The 17,426-nt window shown below is 37.8% G+C and overlaps 1 protein-coding gene across 13 annotated transcripts in view; it reads right to left on the bottom strand.

Annotated features, from left to right (window-relative positions):
• LOC139722581 (uncharacterized) overlaps positions 1–17,426 on the bottom strand; it is an 87,961-nt gene that overhangs the window by 12,666 nt on the left and 57,869 nt on the right. For 6 of the 13 annotated variants that reach the window (XM_071633872.1, XM_071633873.1, XM_071633874.1 and 3 more), the window contains 6 exons: positions 10,558–15,341; positions 9,481–9,586; positions 8,720–8,826; positions 7,977–8,075; positions 3,536–3,631; positions 389–484 (listed from right to left, as the gene is read on the bottom strand). In XM_071633872.1, coding sequence (XP_071489973.1) covers positions 389–484; positions 3,536–3,631; positions 7,977–8,075; positions 8,720–8,826; positions 9,481–9,586; positions 10,558–15,341 — 5,288 coding nt within the window. Of the gene's footprint in view, positions 1–388; positions 485–3,535; positions 3,632–5,609; positions 6,306–7,976; positions 8,076–8,719; positions 8,827–9,480; positions 9,587–10,557; positions 15,342–17,426 lie in introns of those variants that run through there. The other 7 variants (XM_071633878.1, XM_071633879.1, XM_071633880.1 and 4 more) reach the window with 4 other exon arrangements.

The raw sequence follows: 17,426 nt of genomic DNA, 5'->3' as shown, positions 1-17,426 counted from the left end.
GTGAACAGTTTGGTAATCATGATTGTGTTGAATTTTGATGATTTCTTTCAAGTCTCTCTCAATCGTGCTCTCATTTTTTCACTCATATTTAATCAAATCACTCAAGTTTGAGCCACTGTTTTTATTAGACAGCAGTGGAGTGCTGTGATTACATATACATTACCAAAAATTGTAAATAAAACTTGTGAATGTCTTCTAAACATTTGAAGAGGAGAAAAAAAATGTTTACAAAGAATTTTTAAGTGATTATACTGTGAGATTATTTTCAAAAATGCTTCAACTTCCCTTGAAGAAAAGTTGTGATATTGAGAAAATAATCAGCAAGCTATATTAACTTTAGTGCAGGCATTACTAATGATTTAAGTCACCCAAGGTCTAAAATAGTCACCTTAACTTGCCCACCGCCTGGCGAATGGCGGGCATTATCCATGGAGCCCACTCTACTTGACACTGACTTTGAGAAATTCACAGGGTCGTGCAGGATCTACGCAGGGCAGCACGGAGCATTGGCACACAGATTGGCATTATGGAGGAAGAGTAATGCAAAACAAGAACAGCAGACAGAAAGAGACAACAAGAACAACAGATTAAAGGATCAAATCACAAAACCACATTTCATGCATGCAAACAAAGCATTGAGTAGATACATTCACAATTTAGGGGGTCACTTGTTTATGTACACATCTAACCTCAACTCAAGAGGGCATCTTTGAAGTCACATTTATTTCTGCATTTGGCTGAGGCACTGACAGTATGACTAGGCTCTAAATTTTCTTTTGCTGTGACATGTACTTCCACACCCCAATCAACTCTATTGATACTACTTATGATAAAAATGTAATCTATGGGTTTGTGTTGTTGTTTTTTTTTTTTTGTTTCACATAAATTTACTTTTTTTTTCTCTCTGTATTTTTGTTTAGTGGTTGTTTGACCAATGGTTTTCAAATTATGACTGTTTCACAATCATTTTCTCTTCTGTTTTAGTTTTAGTTTTGTTTTATCTTCAGAGAGAGACTTGTCCTCTTATGGGAGACTGTGAACTATACATTTCTGATACAGCAAAATCATTCTGCTGCCCCCAGTGGCATTATTCACCATTTGCAGATGGAAAAAAAAAAACAGCTTTAGTGCTACAAAATAGTTCTAAAATGTGAGTTAGGGGAATAGAAACAACCAATGTAAGAATGTTAATCAGTAGGGCCTATAAACAATGTTAAGTACTGTTGAATTTAATGTGAACAATAGTTATAATAGAATTGTTTCTAGAATAAACCATCAACAGTTATGGTTTAATTACTGAGGAAAAATAGTGATATCTCCTTATATTTTAGGCTTTATTGCAAATTTGTCTTTAACGGTAGGATGTTTTGTGATACTACTGACCTACACATATGCATCAAATGTGATAACTGGAATATTTTAAGTCACTGCTCCCAATGGTAAACATTATCTTTAAGATAAATAATTGTGATCCCAAACTGAAAATTAAATCTGTTAAAGCACACCCATCCACACATGATGCTGCAAAATTGTCTTTTAGATATCATTGGACTATTTTGTACTCTTGCCCATTGAAGTCTTGGCAGAAGCACATCCTAAGCTATTATGCAGGGGTTGAATACTTCTTTGACTTTATATTCTGCATTCTGAACTTACAAGTCAGTCCCATCTCCATCTTCGCTTTGCAATCTTACCCAAAAGTGCTCGTTTCGTAGAAAATTTGAAATAATATGAAATATGCATATGACGCATATCTCCTGTAGTTGGGATTTGAAATGTTGTGGTAGTGATTGCAATCTACCTCACAATTGTAGACTTTTGCTGCCAGTCGTGAACATGGTTAAAAACCTATGACAAATTTCTTCAGATCCCCTTCATTGTTGATGACATTGACAAACTATACTTCAAATCTTCAGTTCTGATGTATGAATGAACAAATTCATCAAGCCGCATGTGCATGCCTGCCATGAGTAGCAGTAAGTACTCTTTCATTTTCATCTTTGCTTGATGGCCTAACTTTGTTCAATAAAATGCCATCTCACCATTGTTTTATATCAAACCATCCTCAAAATATTTCTTATTATGAACTTGTAAGGGAAATACACAATCTGAACCTGTCATTTGCATTTTGTACCCAGATTGCCCAATTTGAAAAATTTCATATAATTCATTTGTGATACCACTAGTAATGTGGATGCCTGACTCAGTTTTTCATTAAGTAACTTTTACTATGAATAAAAAATTGATTGTAAGATGTTGCACTCAATGAAAAGAGACTACCCAATTTTTCCATAATCTACCGTAAAAGTGGAAATTTTCGCGGTGTTGAAATTTTCGCGCATTTCGCGCATCCAGAAACTAGCGCAAAAATAAAAGCATGCGAATATTTTTACCTGCCATATGTTCCTGTGCGTAATGTCTTGATTCCGTGAAATTAAAAACATGCGAAACTCTTTTTACCCAGCCAAGTGCGAAAAATTGGTCGCGCGAAAATATCCACTTTTACAGTATTCGATATTGTGTCACCATGATGTTCCTATTGGACGGAGTCACATTGCTACACCAGAGAGGGGCATTAGCTCAGACGCATTACTGAATGCTGATCAAAAAAACTTGACAAGTTAAGCTCAGTGCCTATGCACATTCAAAGGGCTAATAAGCAATTGTGATATGTGTGATATCCATAGCTGGTCTCTTGCTACAAAGCATGCCTTTTAACACTGACAAAAGCAGCATAAGCTAAATGTCTCACTGCATGGAAATCAGCACAAAAACATGCATTTATACCCATGCAAACATGAACAAGAGAATAAATGGTGAGCTTAGCTGAGTTATACATGATGAAATTCTTGGTTCTAATACCAACAACATAAACATTGACAATAAATTGAGTACTGGTAGGTTATACAATTTTTCTTTAACTCTTTGCTTGCATTACGTCTTTATTGGGAATGTATATTAAACTATAGCACCACACATGGAGGAAAAAAGAAATGAAGAGAATTGCTCAAAAACAAACTTAAAGGTGGTTGATATCTAGTAAAGATATAGATAAAGATAAAGATATAGTAAAGATAGATTTCATAATATTATCATTTTCTCCATCATGCCCACCATAGCACAGATCTATTCGATTTTTCAGTGCTTGATGAGCAAGTACTGTCCAAGGCAGTGCAGAAAATGTCAGAGGTGACCATAAATGAGATCTGATGTATTCGGGAAGAAGTCTTTTTGTTTTTGTTTGTCTGCATTGGTAACAAATATAATTGATGGAAAAAGATTCAAACTTATGTGAGAGCAGCATCGAGCAACTGTGACTTTTGATACATGGTGTGAATAAAAATCAAGCCAGTGTTAATATAGCTGCAGTAAATATCATAAACATGCAAAAAAAAAAAAAGGATTCACTGCAATTTGGATTATGCAATTTCAACTTTGTCATCACCAATCAAAGTACCATCATCACGGGTTACATTTATTGAACCCATGTACTGTTAAACTGGTATTTTGACAGGTTTAGTTTTACAAAAATCACCTTGACTTTCCCGCCTTGCGGGGAGTGATGGGCATTCTCCAAAGAGCAGACACGACTTGTTGCTGATTTGGAGATTGTGACAGGGTCGTGGACAATCTGAAAAGAGTAGGGTGAAGGTGTGTGGCACCGTGGACCCAAAATGATGGGATTGAGAGGGTACAATTGTCAGGTCAAATTATACAGATTTGTGCATAAAATAATCAATGACACAGATAATTTTTTTTAAAGTTTACTGTTTCTTTGGCAGGAATCATCAATCAAATGAGGTGTGCAAGCATCGCGAGCAGGTGAGAATCAATATCTACTTCTTTTTCTTTTTACAACCAATCCATAATCATTACAAATATTACAAATCTTTATTGCGTGTGTGTGTGTATGTGTGGATGTATGTGTGTGTGTGTGTGGTTTTATGCCTGTTCATCTTTGACCTCCATAGAACAAACCATGCATAATACATACAAGCTTAAAAATGCTCATGCAGCACTTCCAGTAAAAATGGCTGAACTTTATGAAATCAATTGCATTGATGTTCAAAACTTTGGAGTATAAAAAATCTTGTCTTTAGAAAAAAAAAAACCTCTCTCAATAGATGTGATAAAATCATGTTCATGTCTTCACATGAATGAATACTTGTTTGTTACCTCAGCTACTAGCTTGCATCCTGTATTCTCACTTGTCATTACTGTTGGAAAATACTTGTGGTACCAGTGTACTTAATAAAGGAAAAACAAACCCTCTGGACCTTAGTTAGATGAGTATACACCTGTTCACAATGGGAGAAAAATGCACACAAAAAATATGCAACACTGTGGCACAAAATACATAGACATGTGCATGCACCATATCACAAAGTTTTCCATCATGACAACATATCATGTAACATTCAGGTGACATGGTAAACAAACTGTTACACGGTTTCAAACACAGCAAATCAGCTTGAACTACAGTTGGTTGAGAGCTCAATGAAGTGCACTTGATGTATCCCATGGTGCATTGCATTCATGCGAGGGCGCAGCATGTTTTCATCTCTATGGCTTGTTCAGCTTTCCGCTGCAGTGAATGCTTTAGGCTACACTGCAGAATTTGAGACAAACTTGTGATATTTGGCGCACATTTGCAAATGAGACTTTGCTGAAATGCTTTTAAATAGTATGCGCATAATAGCCATTTGGCTTCTCTTTCATGTAAACTTAAATAATCAGAGCTACAAGTTCATAAATTACCCACAAACTTTGTTAGAAAAAAAAAATTGATTTCAGAATTCATTTGCAAAAAAAAAAAAAAAAAATCATATTTCGATGCTATGCAATATCATACTCTTAATGGCTTGTTCCAAAATATCATTTCTGGTAGCATGCATAAGCTTTAGCCATATTTTTTTTTATTTATGGCTATTCATAATCTTCTTGAATTGCATTTTTCTAGTTAGCATAATTGAGATTTTCCAGCAATTTACATCAAGGTGTACAGGAAATAACTCTAATCAAAACAAATTAAAACTTTCATGGCCTTGCACTGTAAAGATTACCTTTCCAAAAATGCCCAAATACCTGGTAATCTCACTACTTGTCAATGCATCTAAATGCATGTTGTGTCAGCATGAGATAAAACTGTTTTTCTATGTGGAAACGAGTAGGTGTCTCCTTTACATTTACTTAGAAATCTGTGCCTTCTATTATTCTTTCTTGCCAATAACTGATGTAAATATAACAGATATAATAAGCAATTTTAAAAAAAAAGTGTTTACTCTAGTGTAATTCACCCATTTCTGGTGATACAGTGTATGACAATTTCGTACAAAGAAGAGTTTTTTTTTTTCAAAACGACAAAGTTAGTTCATCCCTTTCAGCCCTTTCTGAAGTGCCTCACATTTTTATTTCTATTGAAAGATACTTATGACACTTTCACAAGCTAAACGAGTCACTTTTTTTTCAGACATATGTATCTAATACATATGTGGGATGTCTGAATATATGATTTGTTGGAATATGTTTATGTGAAACCACTATGATTGATTTAGGATGCTGATAACACGTTCAGTTCATAAAGGCACACTAAATGGTTAGTCATGAAGATCAAATCAAGTCAGTTTGTTAGAACTTCATTCACAGCATGCAGACTGGAGAAATCCATCTGATGTATACTGAAATAATTTGTATGTCAAATTCTGTTTATGATATTATGCTACTGATTATAATGCCTTGTCTCCAAATCATGGTTAAGAAATGAGTCTGTTTTTGTTTTAGTTTTTTTTTTTAATTTTTGCCATGAAGATCAGAAATGTGCTGCAGATCACTAAACTGTTAGTTAACTTCCTTTTCATTGCATATTTGAAACAGACATTTGTTTAACAGTGTGGAGGTCACCCAATGCCAGAGCAAGCAAAAAAAAACATGATTTGAATTATAAAACAAATCCAAACATTAAGAGTGAATGTATCAATGAAATCACATAACAAAGAAAAAAAGAAGTTCATATCTGAAAATTAGCTGTCTACCCAGCATATCAATGATTTTTTTTTCTTTAATGCCCAGGGTTGCTCCTTGGCAGATGGATTTCTATTAGTGTGATGCAGACACAAGATCCTGGTGTAATCCTAGTGTTAAGGTTAGTTTACTCTGCCTCAGACCAATCCATTTAAACAGGATGTGAGTTGATGGCACACATGCAATACCTTAACATTACCACCCCCTGGGGAGTGGTGTGCATTCTCCAGGGACCCAACACGACTGTTGGCCCGCGATCTAAAGTCCACTTTCTCATCAAAGATCTAGATTTATCCAGGGTCGTAGAAATGGGAGGGTAAGCAAGTACGTGGTAAGTATGATCAGCTCACCAAAATTACATCCTTCTATCAGTAGTCATGCTCAACTCATGCTATGACAAAATAAATATTAATTGCTATTTTCCTTGGCACTTTTATATGTTCCTGTGCTGAGATGTGAAGATAACACATCAATCTATTGACTATCATCAGCTTCAGATGGAAACCAGTAGATGGAAACCATGGGTGAATTTTACAGATTAATTACCACAATTTCAATTCATAGCTGTTGTCTTTCATTATCTATCACCTACATTTGTCTTTATTCATGTAAATGCAGATGAAACCATAATTCATCTGAATTAATTAGTATTACTCTAATTGCTGGCTGAAAGAAAACAACTTGAAACAAACTATACATAAAGGAATGATGAAATTAAACAATCTTTCCTTAAAACACATGGGTTTTCTTTTTTAGTAACTATCAGTTTGTAAAGGAAATACTTGTCTCGCTGTCATTGTGCAACACTCATTGATTTTACTTTAAACGGAAGAAAACTACATTCATTTCTGTCATCGGTGTCAGCATTTATCTAAAGATCTCCCTGGTATTATGACTTATTCTATGACATCTGTGATTATTCTCCTCTTTAATCACCATTGATGAGGAGAAAAAAAGTGGATAAAGCTTATTATAAAGACAGGTCATTGTGGTTAAATTAGCATGTAAATCAACCATTGCTGGTAACTCTAATATCTAAAATTTTTCATGCTCTGCACACAATTCAAACTTCACAACAGTTTCTAATGCCATGAAATAACAGATACAGACATGATGGCTGTGATCAGTGATCTGATGATGGTTACAAAGACTTGTGAGAGAATTCTGTCTTCACAGGTTAATGGATGGCATATCCAAGCACTTTTCTACACATTATGCGATGAAGTGGTAGTATGGAATTTCATACAAAACACCAATCACATTGTCAGCATATCATGATCTCATGAAATTCCTAAACTCTGAAAAAAAGACACACATTGAAACACAAAAGTACTGCAATCCATTCAAGTCATTCAAAATGTGTAATTGTTGATGAAAACTGACATTTTAAATTCATTGGTAAAATGTCATAAACTTAGCATGCTATGTTTTGATGCTTGGATGGTATTGAGAAACGTTTAGAGGGAAATAGTGTCAGTCAACTCTTGGCAGTGTGATAGTGGATGTAAACAAGTAGAGGTAAAGTACCCGAACAACATTTGTGACAAAAGAATGTGACATATCACATGCTTTTCAGGTCAGAATATCATAACTTCCTGGATCACACCGACCTGCATCAAAAACATTATCAACAGAAAATGTAAGTGAAGCAGAAAACAAGAAAGCTATTAGGGAATATATTTCAAACAGATCAATTCATCTGTCATTATTTGAATGAAATAGTAAGAGTGGTAAATGTCTTGAGACAAACAATGATATCATTTTGTGTCTTTTTAATACTGTGACACAGGTTATATACTAGAGGAAACACATTTATTATGGCATATGCGTTCTGGGAGGACCACCAGGAAAAAGGAGTCATCCATTTTGCATCTCTTGCTATGAAGCCTTTACAAAGAAGCTAGCCTGCAAGGAAAACAAAGTTTCTGATTCTTTCTATACTCAGAAATAGTTACCTTGACGTTACCCCCTCCGGCTCTGTGTGTGGTATTACCCATTGACCCACATCTTGACTGCACTTTGCTGTAGTCGGTCTTCTCAGTATGAATCTTTACCTGTTGATGAAGACATATCATCTTTTCATCAGTTAATGAAATATGGAAATACTTTCTTGAAACATTAAGGTTGTACAATTTTTATGCAAATGTAATTTTTTTATTTTAATGTACAACTTGTCTGATACTAAGAGCTGGCTGTGAAACAAAATAGGATACTGTCTATGTAGTAAATAATACATTTTAAGCAATTGACAGATGATGTTATGAATTTGAATCAGTAACTGATCTCTGAATTAATTATAAGTTAGATATTATAGTCCATATAGAACAGACTGTCCTAGACAAATACTATCCTGGGGTCAGGAAACTAATTAAAAAGATCTGTGCATTAAAGAAAAATATGTTTTCAAATGACATATACCAGTTTGCAAGAGAAACAGAAACTGATCTTCTAAAATTTGTTGCCAATTAAGAAACAGTTATATATCTAGCAATGAAGAAGCTTTAGAAATATACAAGAAAACCAAAGGGCTTAAAGGACATAATATATCTACCCACAATACCTCATGAAACACTTGCAATAGTAAAAATCAAGATAGTAAGACACAGCATCACCCCAAGAAATGTGGTTTCTGCAACTTTATGGATTAATACAGATTTAGCTATTATCTAAAGAATGTCCAGAATGGCAGCAGCCTTACATTTCCTCCACCAGGTGTGTGTTTGCTGTTGTCAAGGGAACCAATCCTGGATGCTGCAGATCCACCCCTACTTGGAGATTGTCGTAGACGAGGTGAGTCCCCATCAGCTGAGTTGGGGGGGGGGGGGGAGGGGGAGGAGAGGTTGAGTAGAGATGAAATGAAGCCAAAAATCTAATTGCACATGCTTTATTTTACCTGACATGAACATAGAAAAGACGGTGAGACAGTAAACAATTCATTTTGGAAGAGTTCATATCCATTTTGGTTCTGGTAGAATACTTTGGTTACTAGTGGCAGGTTTGAACACAAGTAGGACAGTAAGAGTTTCTGGCATGTCACAGCTAACACCAAAAGGTGACCGGCATTGGTGTGTTTCATTGAAATGTTCCCTATTCTATGTAATACAACAGTTATTTGACACATACTGTATCAACAAAATCACAAACTAAGTGATAAAGAAATAACTGAATTGTTATCTCTTGTGAGGCAATATCTGGTTGTACCATCCTTCAATACCATTCAAAAAAAAAATGTATGAGGTGAAGACAAATAGGCAAAACAGAACATATGAGCAGAACCAGAACACCTCTAAGCACATTATATTATCAAAGATTACCAACTATACATACCAAAGTCATTATTTGAGCTTTTACTGACACTATTTAATAAGAATTTTCAATTGCTGATATACATTAAAGGTATTACAAAAGAGATGATGCATCACCATTCATCTGCTATGGAGATATATTGCTAAAAAATACCTGATTTTCTTGGTGATGACTTCCCAGACCTCACTTCTGCACTTGATGTCCTTGCAACTGGTGAAACTGTTCCACCAACCTTTGGCTTGACTGCCGACATCTTGGCCTGCAAAATTGTTTTAAAACAATGTAATACATTTTGACATTGTGTCACAAGCTGTATTTTGTGGAGTTAATGTAACACAAACTTACTCTCGGTGGTATCTAAATGTAGAAGAATACATCCAAGAGATTGTGCTGACTGGTGTAGAGAAAGAACAAAAATAAACATCAAATTGTCTTCATGAAAAAGCATTAAGACACGACGAGGCTGTACAGGAGCAGAAAGATGACAAACAAACAATTGGATTCAGTAAAGTTGTCTGTCTCATCAAATGCTGATTGAAAGACCCATCTTTACCATTTGAACAATTATTATTTGATGCTGGGATCTAGCCTGAAGAGAGAAGGAATGTATGTGTTAACATGCAAGTGAAAATTAATTTTATTTTCCAATGTCATTACAAATCACAATGTAACAGAAAATCACATTCACAGAGATCATACCATTTGTTTGAAGAGAAATATATAGCTATGCTTCATGCATGGCTCTAGTCACTGCATTTAATAAAGTTTTCCCTCTGTGTTGGCACAATCTAAGAGAGCTAATGATGACATTAGAAATTCTATATAGGAAAACTTCTCACACAGTTTGCAGTATTAGTAAGTTAGTTGATTTTGTCATGTTTGTGAAGGTACATAAAGATATATGACAGATAAATATAATACCATCTCTACGAACTCAATTGATAGAATAGATAAGTGTCTCCGCTTGTAATTCCAAAACTTCAAGAAAATATCAACACTGATGTTCCTCAGTATATAAAAAATACACAAAACTCCCATGGCTTGACAATCAAAACAAAGAACTCAGAGATATCACTTTAATATATATTTTTTTAAATACACTACAGTCACAATCTGAGTCTGTAATGACAACATAGTTTGAAAATATTACCTTTACATACCACTGCATAGAATGTCATTCTAGTCTACATCATTTGAAACCTGTGTCATATGTGTTTTTTGTGTTTATACCTTATCAGGCTTTGGTTTACTTTCACTTGGTTTGGTATCTATCCTTGATGCTGCTGCTCTGGTTCTTCCAGGAGAGGCAGCAGCTGGTGCTGGTGATGCAGTCCTGCGGAGATGAGGAGACATCTTTGATGGTGTCTTTGTTGGTGTCTTTGTGGGTGTCTTGGTAGGCTCTTTCTTTTCGGTAGGCACTGACTTGGGTCGTGACTTTGTTGCTGTAGGGACGGTCTTCTTTTGCACTTGAGAAACCTTTGGCATTTCAGGTTGTTTTGCTTTCTCTGCTGGTGATGTTGTTGCTGCCTTGGCAGGAACTTTGCTGGCAGGAGATACTTTGGGCTTTTTGCTTTGCTGAGATGTGCTTGATTTCTGCACTTTTTCTTTTGTTGACTTTGATGCAGCCTTGCTTGTTGGAGCAACTGGTGCTTGTATTGGTGCACACGGCTTAGGAGCCTCAGTGATCACTGAAGGTTCCACACTGACTGGCTTTTCTGGCTCCTCTGATTGTGTAACAGCAGCTTTTAGCACTTCTTCCACTTCCTGACCAGCAGGCTTGCTCTCTTCAGACTCAACTGCAGCCTCAGCTTGAATTTGAGTTTCTTCTGATAGAAGTACTTGTGGAGTTTCAGGTGGCACCTGATCAATAATTTTCTCATCTTGTACTTGCTTTTGAATTGTTGCATCATCAACAGTATGATCATCTTCAGGGGGAGACACAGAGGACACTTCTGGTGTGTTTGGTGGTGTAACACTTGGAGCACGCCTTTCAGGTTCACTGTCTGCCTTTTCTTGGGAGTCCTCAAGTAGTTTATCAGCTGTGATTTGGAGGGTTGTGTCTGTTGACATTTCCTCTCTATCAGTTACAGGTTCTTCCAATGGCCCAGCTTCAGCTTCATACCTTGCAACATCTGGAGTGGAATCCTGTGGTGTGTCAGCTGGAATCTCAACTGCAATGCTTGGTGGTGGCATGTCTGATTCTTTGATTGTCACTGGCACTTCTTCATCAACCCCCTTTGAGAAATCTTGAACCTCTTGATGAAATGACTGGGTGCTTGATTCTTCATCAACCTCCTTTGACATGGCTTGAACTTCATGTCTGGGGGATTGAGCATTTGCATCTGCTGTTTCTACAAGGAATTCCTCATCACCTTCTCCCTGGAAGTCTTGAACTGTATGGTCTGGTGACTGTGACTGCATTTCTGTTTCAACCTCTCCTGGTATGTCTTTGACTTCTTGTGGCTGTGCCTGAGTGTATGATTCATCAACCTTCACAGATAATTCTTCATCAATGTCCTTCTGCAAGACTTGGACATCATGTTCTTGTGACTGTGTGTATGATTCTCCTTCAGAATCTTTGGGCATGTCATCAGCCTCATGCTCTACTGCTGGAGTATATGAGCCTTCAGTCTTCACTAGTGGGTCTATATCAGCATTTGCTGGCAAAGTTTCTACATCATGTTGTGGTGACTGACTTAATTCTTCCTCCACTTCTTTTGACATAGTTGGGACACTGTCTTGGAGTGATTGATCTTCTGCTGGCAAGTCCTGGGCATCATGTGGTGATTGAATGCTTGGTTCCTCAGTTTTCACTAATTCTTCACAACCTCCTAATGGAAGGTCCTGGTCTTCAAGTTGAGGACTTTCTACTTTTTGTTCATCAAGAAGAGACATATTGGCAGGCTTGACGATGTCGACAGGCGTAGTGATGTCAACAGGCTCAGCGATATCGATAGGCCCAGTGGTGTTGCCAGGCTCAGTGACATCAACAGGCTCAGCGATATCGATAGGCCCAGTGGTGATGCCAGGCTCAGTGACATCGACAGGCTTAGTGATGTCAACGGGCTCAGTGATGTCGACGGGCTCAGTGATGTCGACGGGCTCAGTGATGTCGACGGGCTCAGTGATGTCAACGGGCTCAGTGATGTCGACGGGCTCAATGATGTCGACAGGCTCAGTGACGTCGACAGGCTCAGTGATGTCGACAGACTCAGTAATGTCAACAGGCTCAGTGACATTGACGGGTTCAGTAACGTCAATGTTCTCAGATATGTTGATGGGCTCAGTAATGTTGACGGGCTCAGAAACGTCAGGCTCAGTAACATCTACAGGCTCAGAAACACCAACAGGCTCAGAAACATCAATGGGCTCAGACACACCAACAGGCTCAGAAACATCAACAGGCTCAGAAACACCAACAGGCTCAGTAACGGCAACATGCTCAGTATTGTCAACAGGAAGTTCTTCTGTTTTGAGTTGATCCACCGATGTCAGTTCTTCCGATACCTCTTCACTCTTTGTTTCATGAGTGACTGTGCTCATGGAGGATTGCTCACTAACTTGCTCGTTTGATTTGGATTCTGTTGGTTCACACACATCCTTGTCAATGTCAGAAATACTTTCTGCTAGAAGCTCTGGATTATTCATATTGTCTGCAGGAGGCACTTCAGAGGGAATGTTAGTTGACTTTTCACCTGGTAAGTCTTCTGCTTGAGTATCATCTCTGATTTCTGCTTCAACTTCTGTTGTCTCTGTGTCTGCATCATCATCACTTTCTACAGGTGCCTTGCTTTGCACCATATCTCCTTCCCCTTGCAAAGCCAGTGCAACAGCCACATTGTCTTCAATGGGGGAGAAAGAGCCCTCAAATGACTGTGGCCCAGCAGAGGACGGTTCTGCTTGGACATGAGAAGGGTCTTCCACTAGACCATCTCCAAGATCAAGCAGTGGCACTGGCTGAGCTCTTTCTTCTGATTCCGCTGGTTTTTTAACAGGTTCACTCACACTGTGGTCAGCATCACTGTCTAGGACCTTTGATTCTGAAGAAGAAGGGAGGCTGCCATGTAGGTCTGGTTCTATGATATCAGGGGCAGGCATACTTTCAGGTTCCTGTTTGACCTGTTCTGTGGTATCGTGGGAAGGGGTTACTTGTGCTTCTTTTGCTTGTTTTTCAGTGTCATGAGCAGGCATGATCTCTGATTCTTTTTGTTCTGATTCTGTGATCTCATGAACTGGCACACCTTGTAAAGCAGTGTTTTCTGGTCCTTGGCCATCTACTGAAGTCACAGGTACTTCTTCATATCTCTTTTCTTGTTCAGCCATTTCTGATGGCCTGTCCAGTAATTTCTCTTCTAGTTCTTCTGTTTGGCCATCAGTTTCTATGGTAGGCAGGTCTTCTGATTGTAAGGAACAACTAAGATCTTGCTCAGGTGGATGCTTTAAACTTTCACTTTCTTCTACCTTTGATGCAGTTTCAGTGATAACATCTTCTTGAGCCTTTGTATCAACATCTTCAGTAGGCAAAGGAGCTACACTGTCATCGATATATTTGTCAGCATGATCCCTCTCTAGATCACTGTGTGAAGGAATCCCGGTTACATTCTCTTGTAAGTCCTGTGGCTTTGATGACTCAGGTGATTCCATCTGCTGATGCTCCTGTGTTGATTCATCCACTTTACTAACCTCTTTATCAGCATCAGCAATCTCAGGATGCATGCTGTGGTCAGGCTCTATTCCTACAAGGTTTTCCTCAGAATTAGCTTTTAAAACTACATCAACAGGGTCAACCTCACCAGCAGTATCAACAAAACCAGACTGTTGGTCTTGCGATTCCTCACAGATACCCCATTGATCTCTTTCTACTTTTGATATTGAGTCACCATCTCTCAATTCTTCGGCTTTTATTTTGTCCTCATGAGAGATATGAACTTCTGGCTCTGCAACGGTAGCTGCAAAGTTATCAGCTGCAGGTGTGTGTGATTCTTTGCCTGAATCATCAGGAGGAGGACTTTCTTTTCTTTGACTGGGATCTCCAATAGGACTAGGAGGACCTGATCCATTCTGCTGTGAAATATCAGATGTTTCACTTGGGTAAGCGTACATTGCTGCATGAACATCTGGACCTTCTTGGCTGATCATTGAATGCTCAATGCTTTGTGTACTGCATGTGCCTTCATGCACATCAACAGCCTGGCTGCTATCTTGTTGAGTGTCACTTGACAATAAAGCTTGATCTTGTGCATAGCTATCATCCACACCTGGTGCAGTAGTTCCATCAATTTTAGAGGACATTTGGGCCTCAGACATGCATGTTTCTTGGGCTTTTTGTAATTCCAGATTAAGTTCTTCCTCTTGACAAGGAACTGCTCCTTGGCCTGCTTCATACAAGTCCACATTTTCACCAGACTCCAGTTTCTCATCATATTGTCCATTGGAGCTGGCATCTATTGCAGTAGTCTCTGCTATCCTGGGCACTGCACAAGGATCCATGCTTGCTTCAACTTGAAGCTCCTGGAAGTTGTTTGACACAGGAGCAATTTCTTGCTGGTTAGAACTGATTGACTCCATCTGCTGAGATTGCATAGGATCATAACCTGTTGCTTCTTCTTCATGGGGAACAGCCTTTACATCTGCTACCTCATTTGTGCTCATGCTTTCCAAGTGCTCCTGTGGTGTTTCAATGCCTCTGTCATCCATCACACTAGGTTGTACTTCTTTACTCTCTGGGGTTGCGGCATGTAATTCGGCGTCCTGTGGCACAAATTGCTGTTGGACAGTCAGGTCTGGTTTGTGCTCTACCTCTTCTTCTAATCCCTTCCGACTTGAGATCTCCTCTGATGGTGTCACCAAAAAGGAGCTGTCAGCGTCTTGAGTTGATTGGGGTTGACTGCTCTCTGTAGGAAGAGATGGCTCCTCCTGTTGTTGAGGCCAGGATGACTGAAGATCATATATATTTTGAGCTTCTGGTGAAGGTGCTTGGGGCATTGGCTGATCATCCGGTGATAGAAATGGATCTGGAAAGAAAATAAAATAAAAGACACAAATTAGTTAAAGGTTTTCCATTATTCCTCCTATTAAAAAAAAGCAAACAAACAAACAAACAAACATATGCATCAATCAATTCATTACTTGTTGAGCGATCTTTTCAGCCAATAAAGTGAAATCTAGGGAGAAATATAGTTTCCATCATGTTTTTTTTTTTAGGTATACCCACTAAATTATCTAAAAATCTATGAGACATACATAAGCTGTTCAGGACTTTGGTTAATAACACATGGACAGATAAAATGCACATATGTCTGTATGTTTATGTCTATAAGAGCAGGGAAAAGAAAGAGCAATATATATATATATATATATATACATATACATATATAATACATAAATATGTTGCCATTATCATTATTTTCTTCTTGTTAAATATCATACTTTCATAGCGCATTAAAGGGTGTGTACAGTTCTGGTCAAGGTGAGGATTTAGCTTTTAACGTTTTGCGAGATATTCAGAAACCACTCTGTGAGATGTCAAAGAGCATGCAATTCTAAGGGATATCAAAAGTTTACCTGATGAAAATCAGTTTTGAAACGGCTAAGATATCCAAAAACAAGTTGGAACAAAGAGATCCTAATAAAAGGCGTAGCCTGTCACCTTTTATTATTATTACTTTTTTGGATATCTCAGCTATTTGAAAACCAATTTTCATCAAATAAATGTTGAATCCTTCTTAAAATTACATGCTCTTTCATATTTCATAAGAGGTTTCTCATTATCTCACTTAGGAATGTTCAAAACATGAATCCCCACCTCAACCACTATAACTGTACAGCCCCTTTAATCATATTATATAGTTTCACTGTGGTATTAAAATCAACATTGAAATGGTATACAAACAAAACTAAGAATGGAACTCTACATATCATTAGAAAGAAGAAAACACAAGAAAAATTCATGTTCTACAGATTGATCCTTCCACGGAAACACAGCTTTATGGACATTTAATTAGTGAATGCCATTTGTGTTGATAGAAACTGGAAATAATCATAAATCTCCACCTATAAGCTATTAGTTTAGACACTTTGAATTATGTTTCTGACCTTGTATAACACATAAATATCACTACCTGAGACTTACAAGGTTTTAAAGGGATTGCAGTATGATGAGCAAAATCTTTATGCAGATCTTCATGCACATTTCATGGGCATATCCCCACAGTGCAGTATGTCTCTGGGTGACATTGAATTGATGACTCTGTCTTCCCAGGGAAGCAGTGTTTGCAGCATACATGGCACGAGGATATTAAAAGAGCAATGCAATTCAATTAAAAGAGCAAACAGAGAGGGTTGTACAGTGACTGAAGGAGGCTTAGGATGTTCTCTGTGGAGCCATGTGAGAGTGGTCCATTCCCACATCAGACTGTGCCCTCTCTAGGCTGTAGTCTAATTTGTCTTCCACAATTCAAACACAGATCCAGGAAGCTGCCTGACATCTCTGCTGTTTGTTGCCCATCTGAGAAGACATCCTACCCCAGCCACTGGCTACCAATTGTCAACATTTCCCTGATGCAAAAGCAGCAATGGAATGTAGTGCATGGTATTCCCCCTATGCATAGCTCAATGAGGCTCTTGAAGAAGCTAGGTGTATGACATTTAAAGATTGTTGAGTTCACATGCCCGGCCATGACTTTGCCAACTTCTCACTATCAATATAATTTCATGGCAGTCACGATCATAGATAAGCGAGGGACATACCAGTAAATAGAATTCTCCTTCTCAAATGATTTATGACTTAGAAACTGGGCAACTGAGTGAGTGAAAGAATAATGTTCATTTGTTTTGATATAAGGGCTTATAATTCTCCAGTTTAGTGAGTTACTCTTCTCAGATAACTTGAAATAAGATAAATGGCTCTTATAAGAATTTGTTGTATAGTCTTTCATCGTGAAGTGAAATACAGTCAACCTTGCTAAAGTCAATCTCGTATAAGTCAAGTCAAAAGTCAAATTCTCTTCTCTTTATAATCTAGGGATTTTACTTCCTCATAAGTTGAATTTTTTCGTATAGGTCAAAGCTATTTCTTCAGTCCTAATAGATGTAAAACC

The sequence above is a fragment of the Diadema antillarum genome, unplaced genomic scaffold (assembly GCF_040938485.1).
Source record: "Diadema antillarum isolate AM-2024a unplaced genomic scaffold, OU_Dant_1.0 scf00000167, whole genome shotgun sequence".
NCBI classification, from domain to species: domain Eukaryota; kingdom Metazoa; phylum Echinodermata; class Echinoidea; order Diadematoida; family Diadematidae; genus Diadema; species Diadema antillarum.
This window is presented reverse-complemented; position numbering and strand designations above follow the sequence as displayed.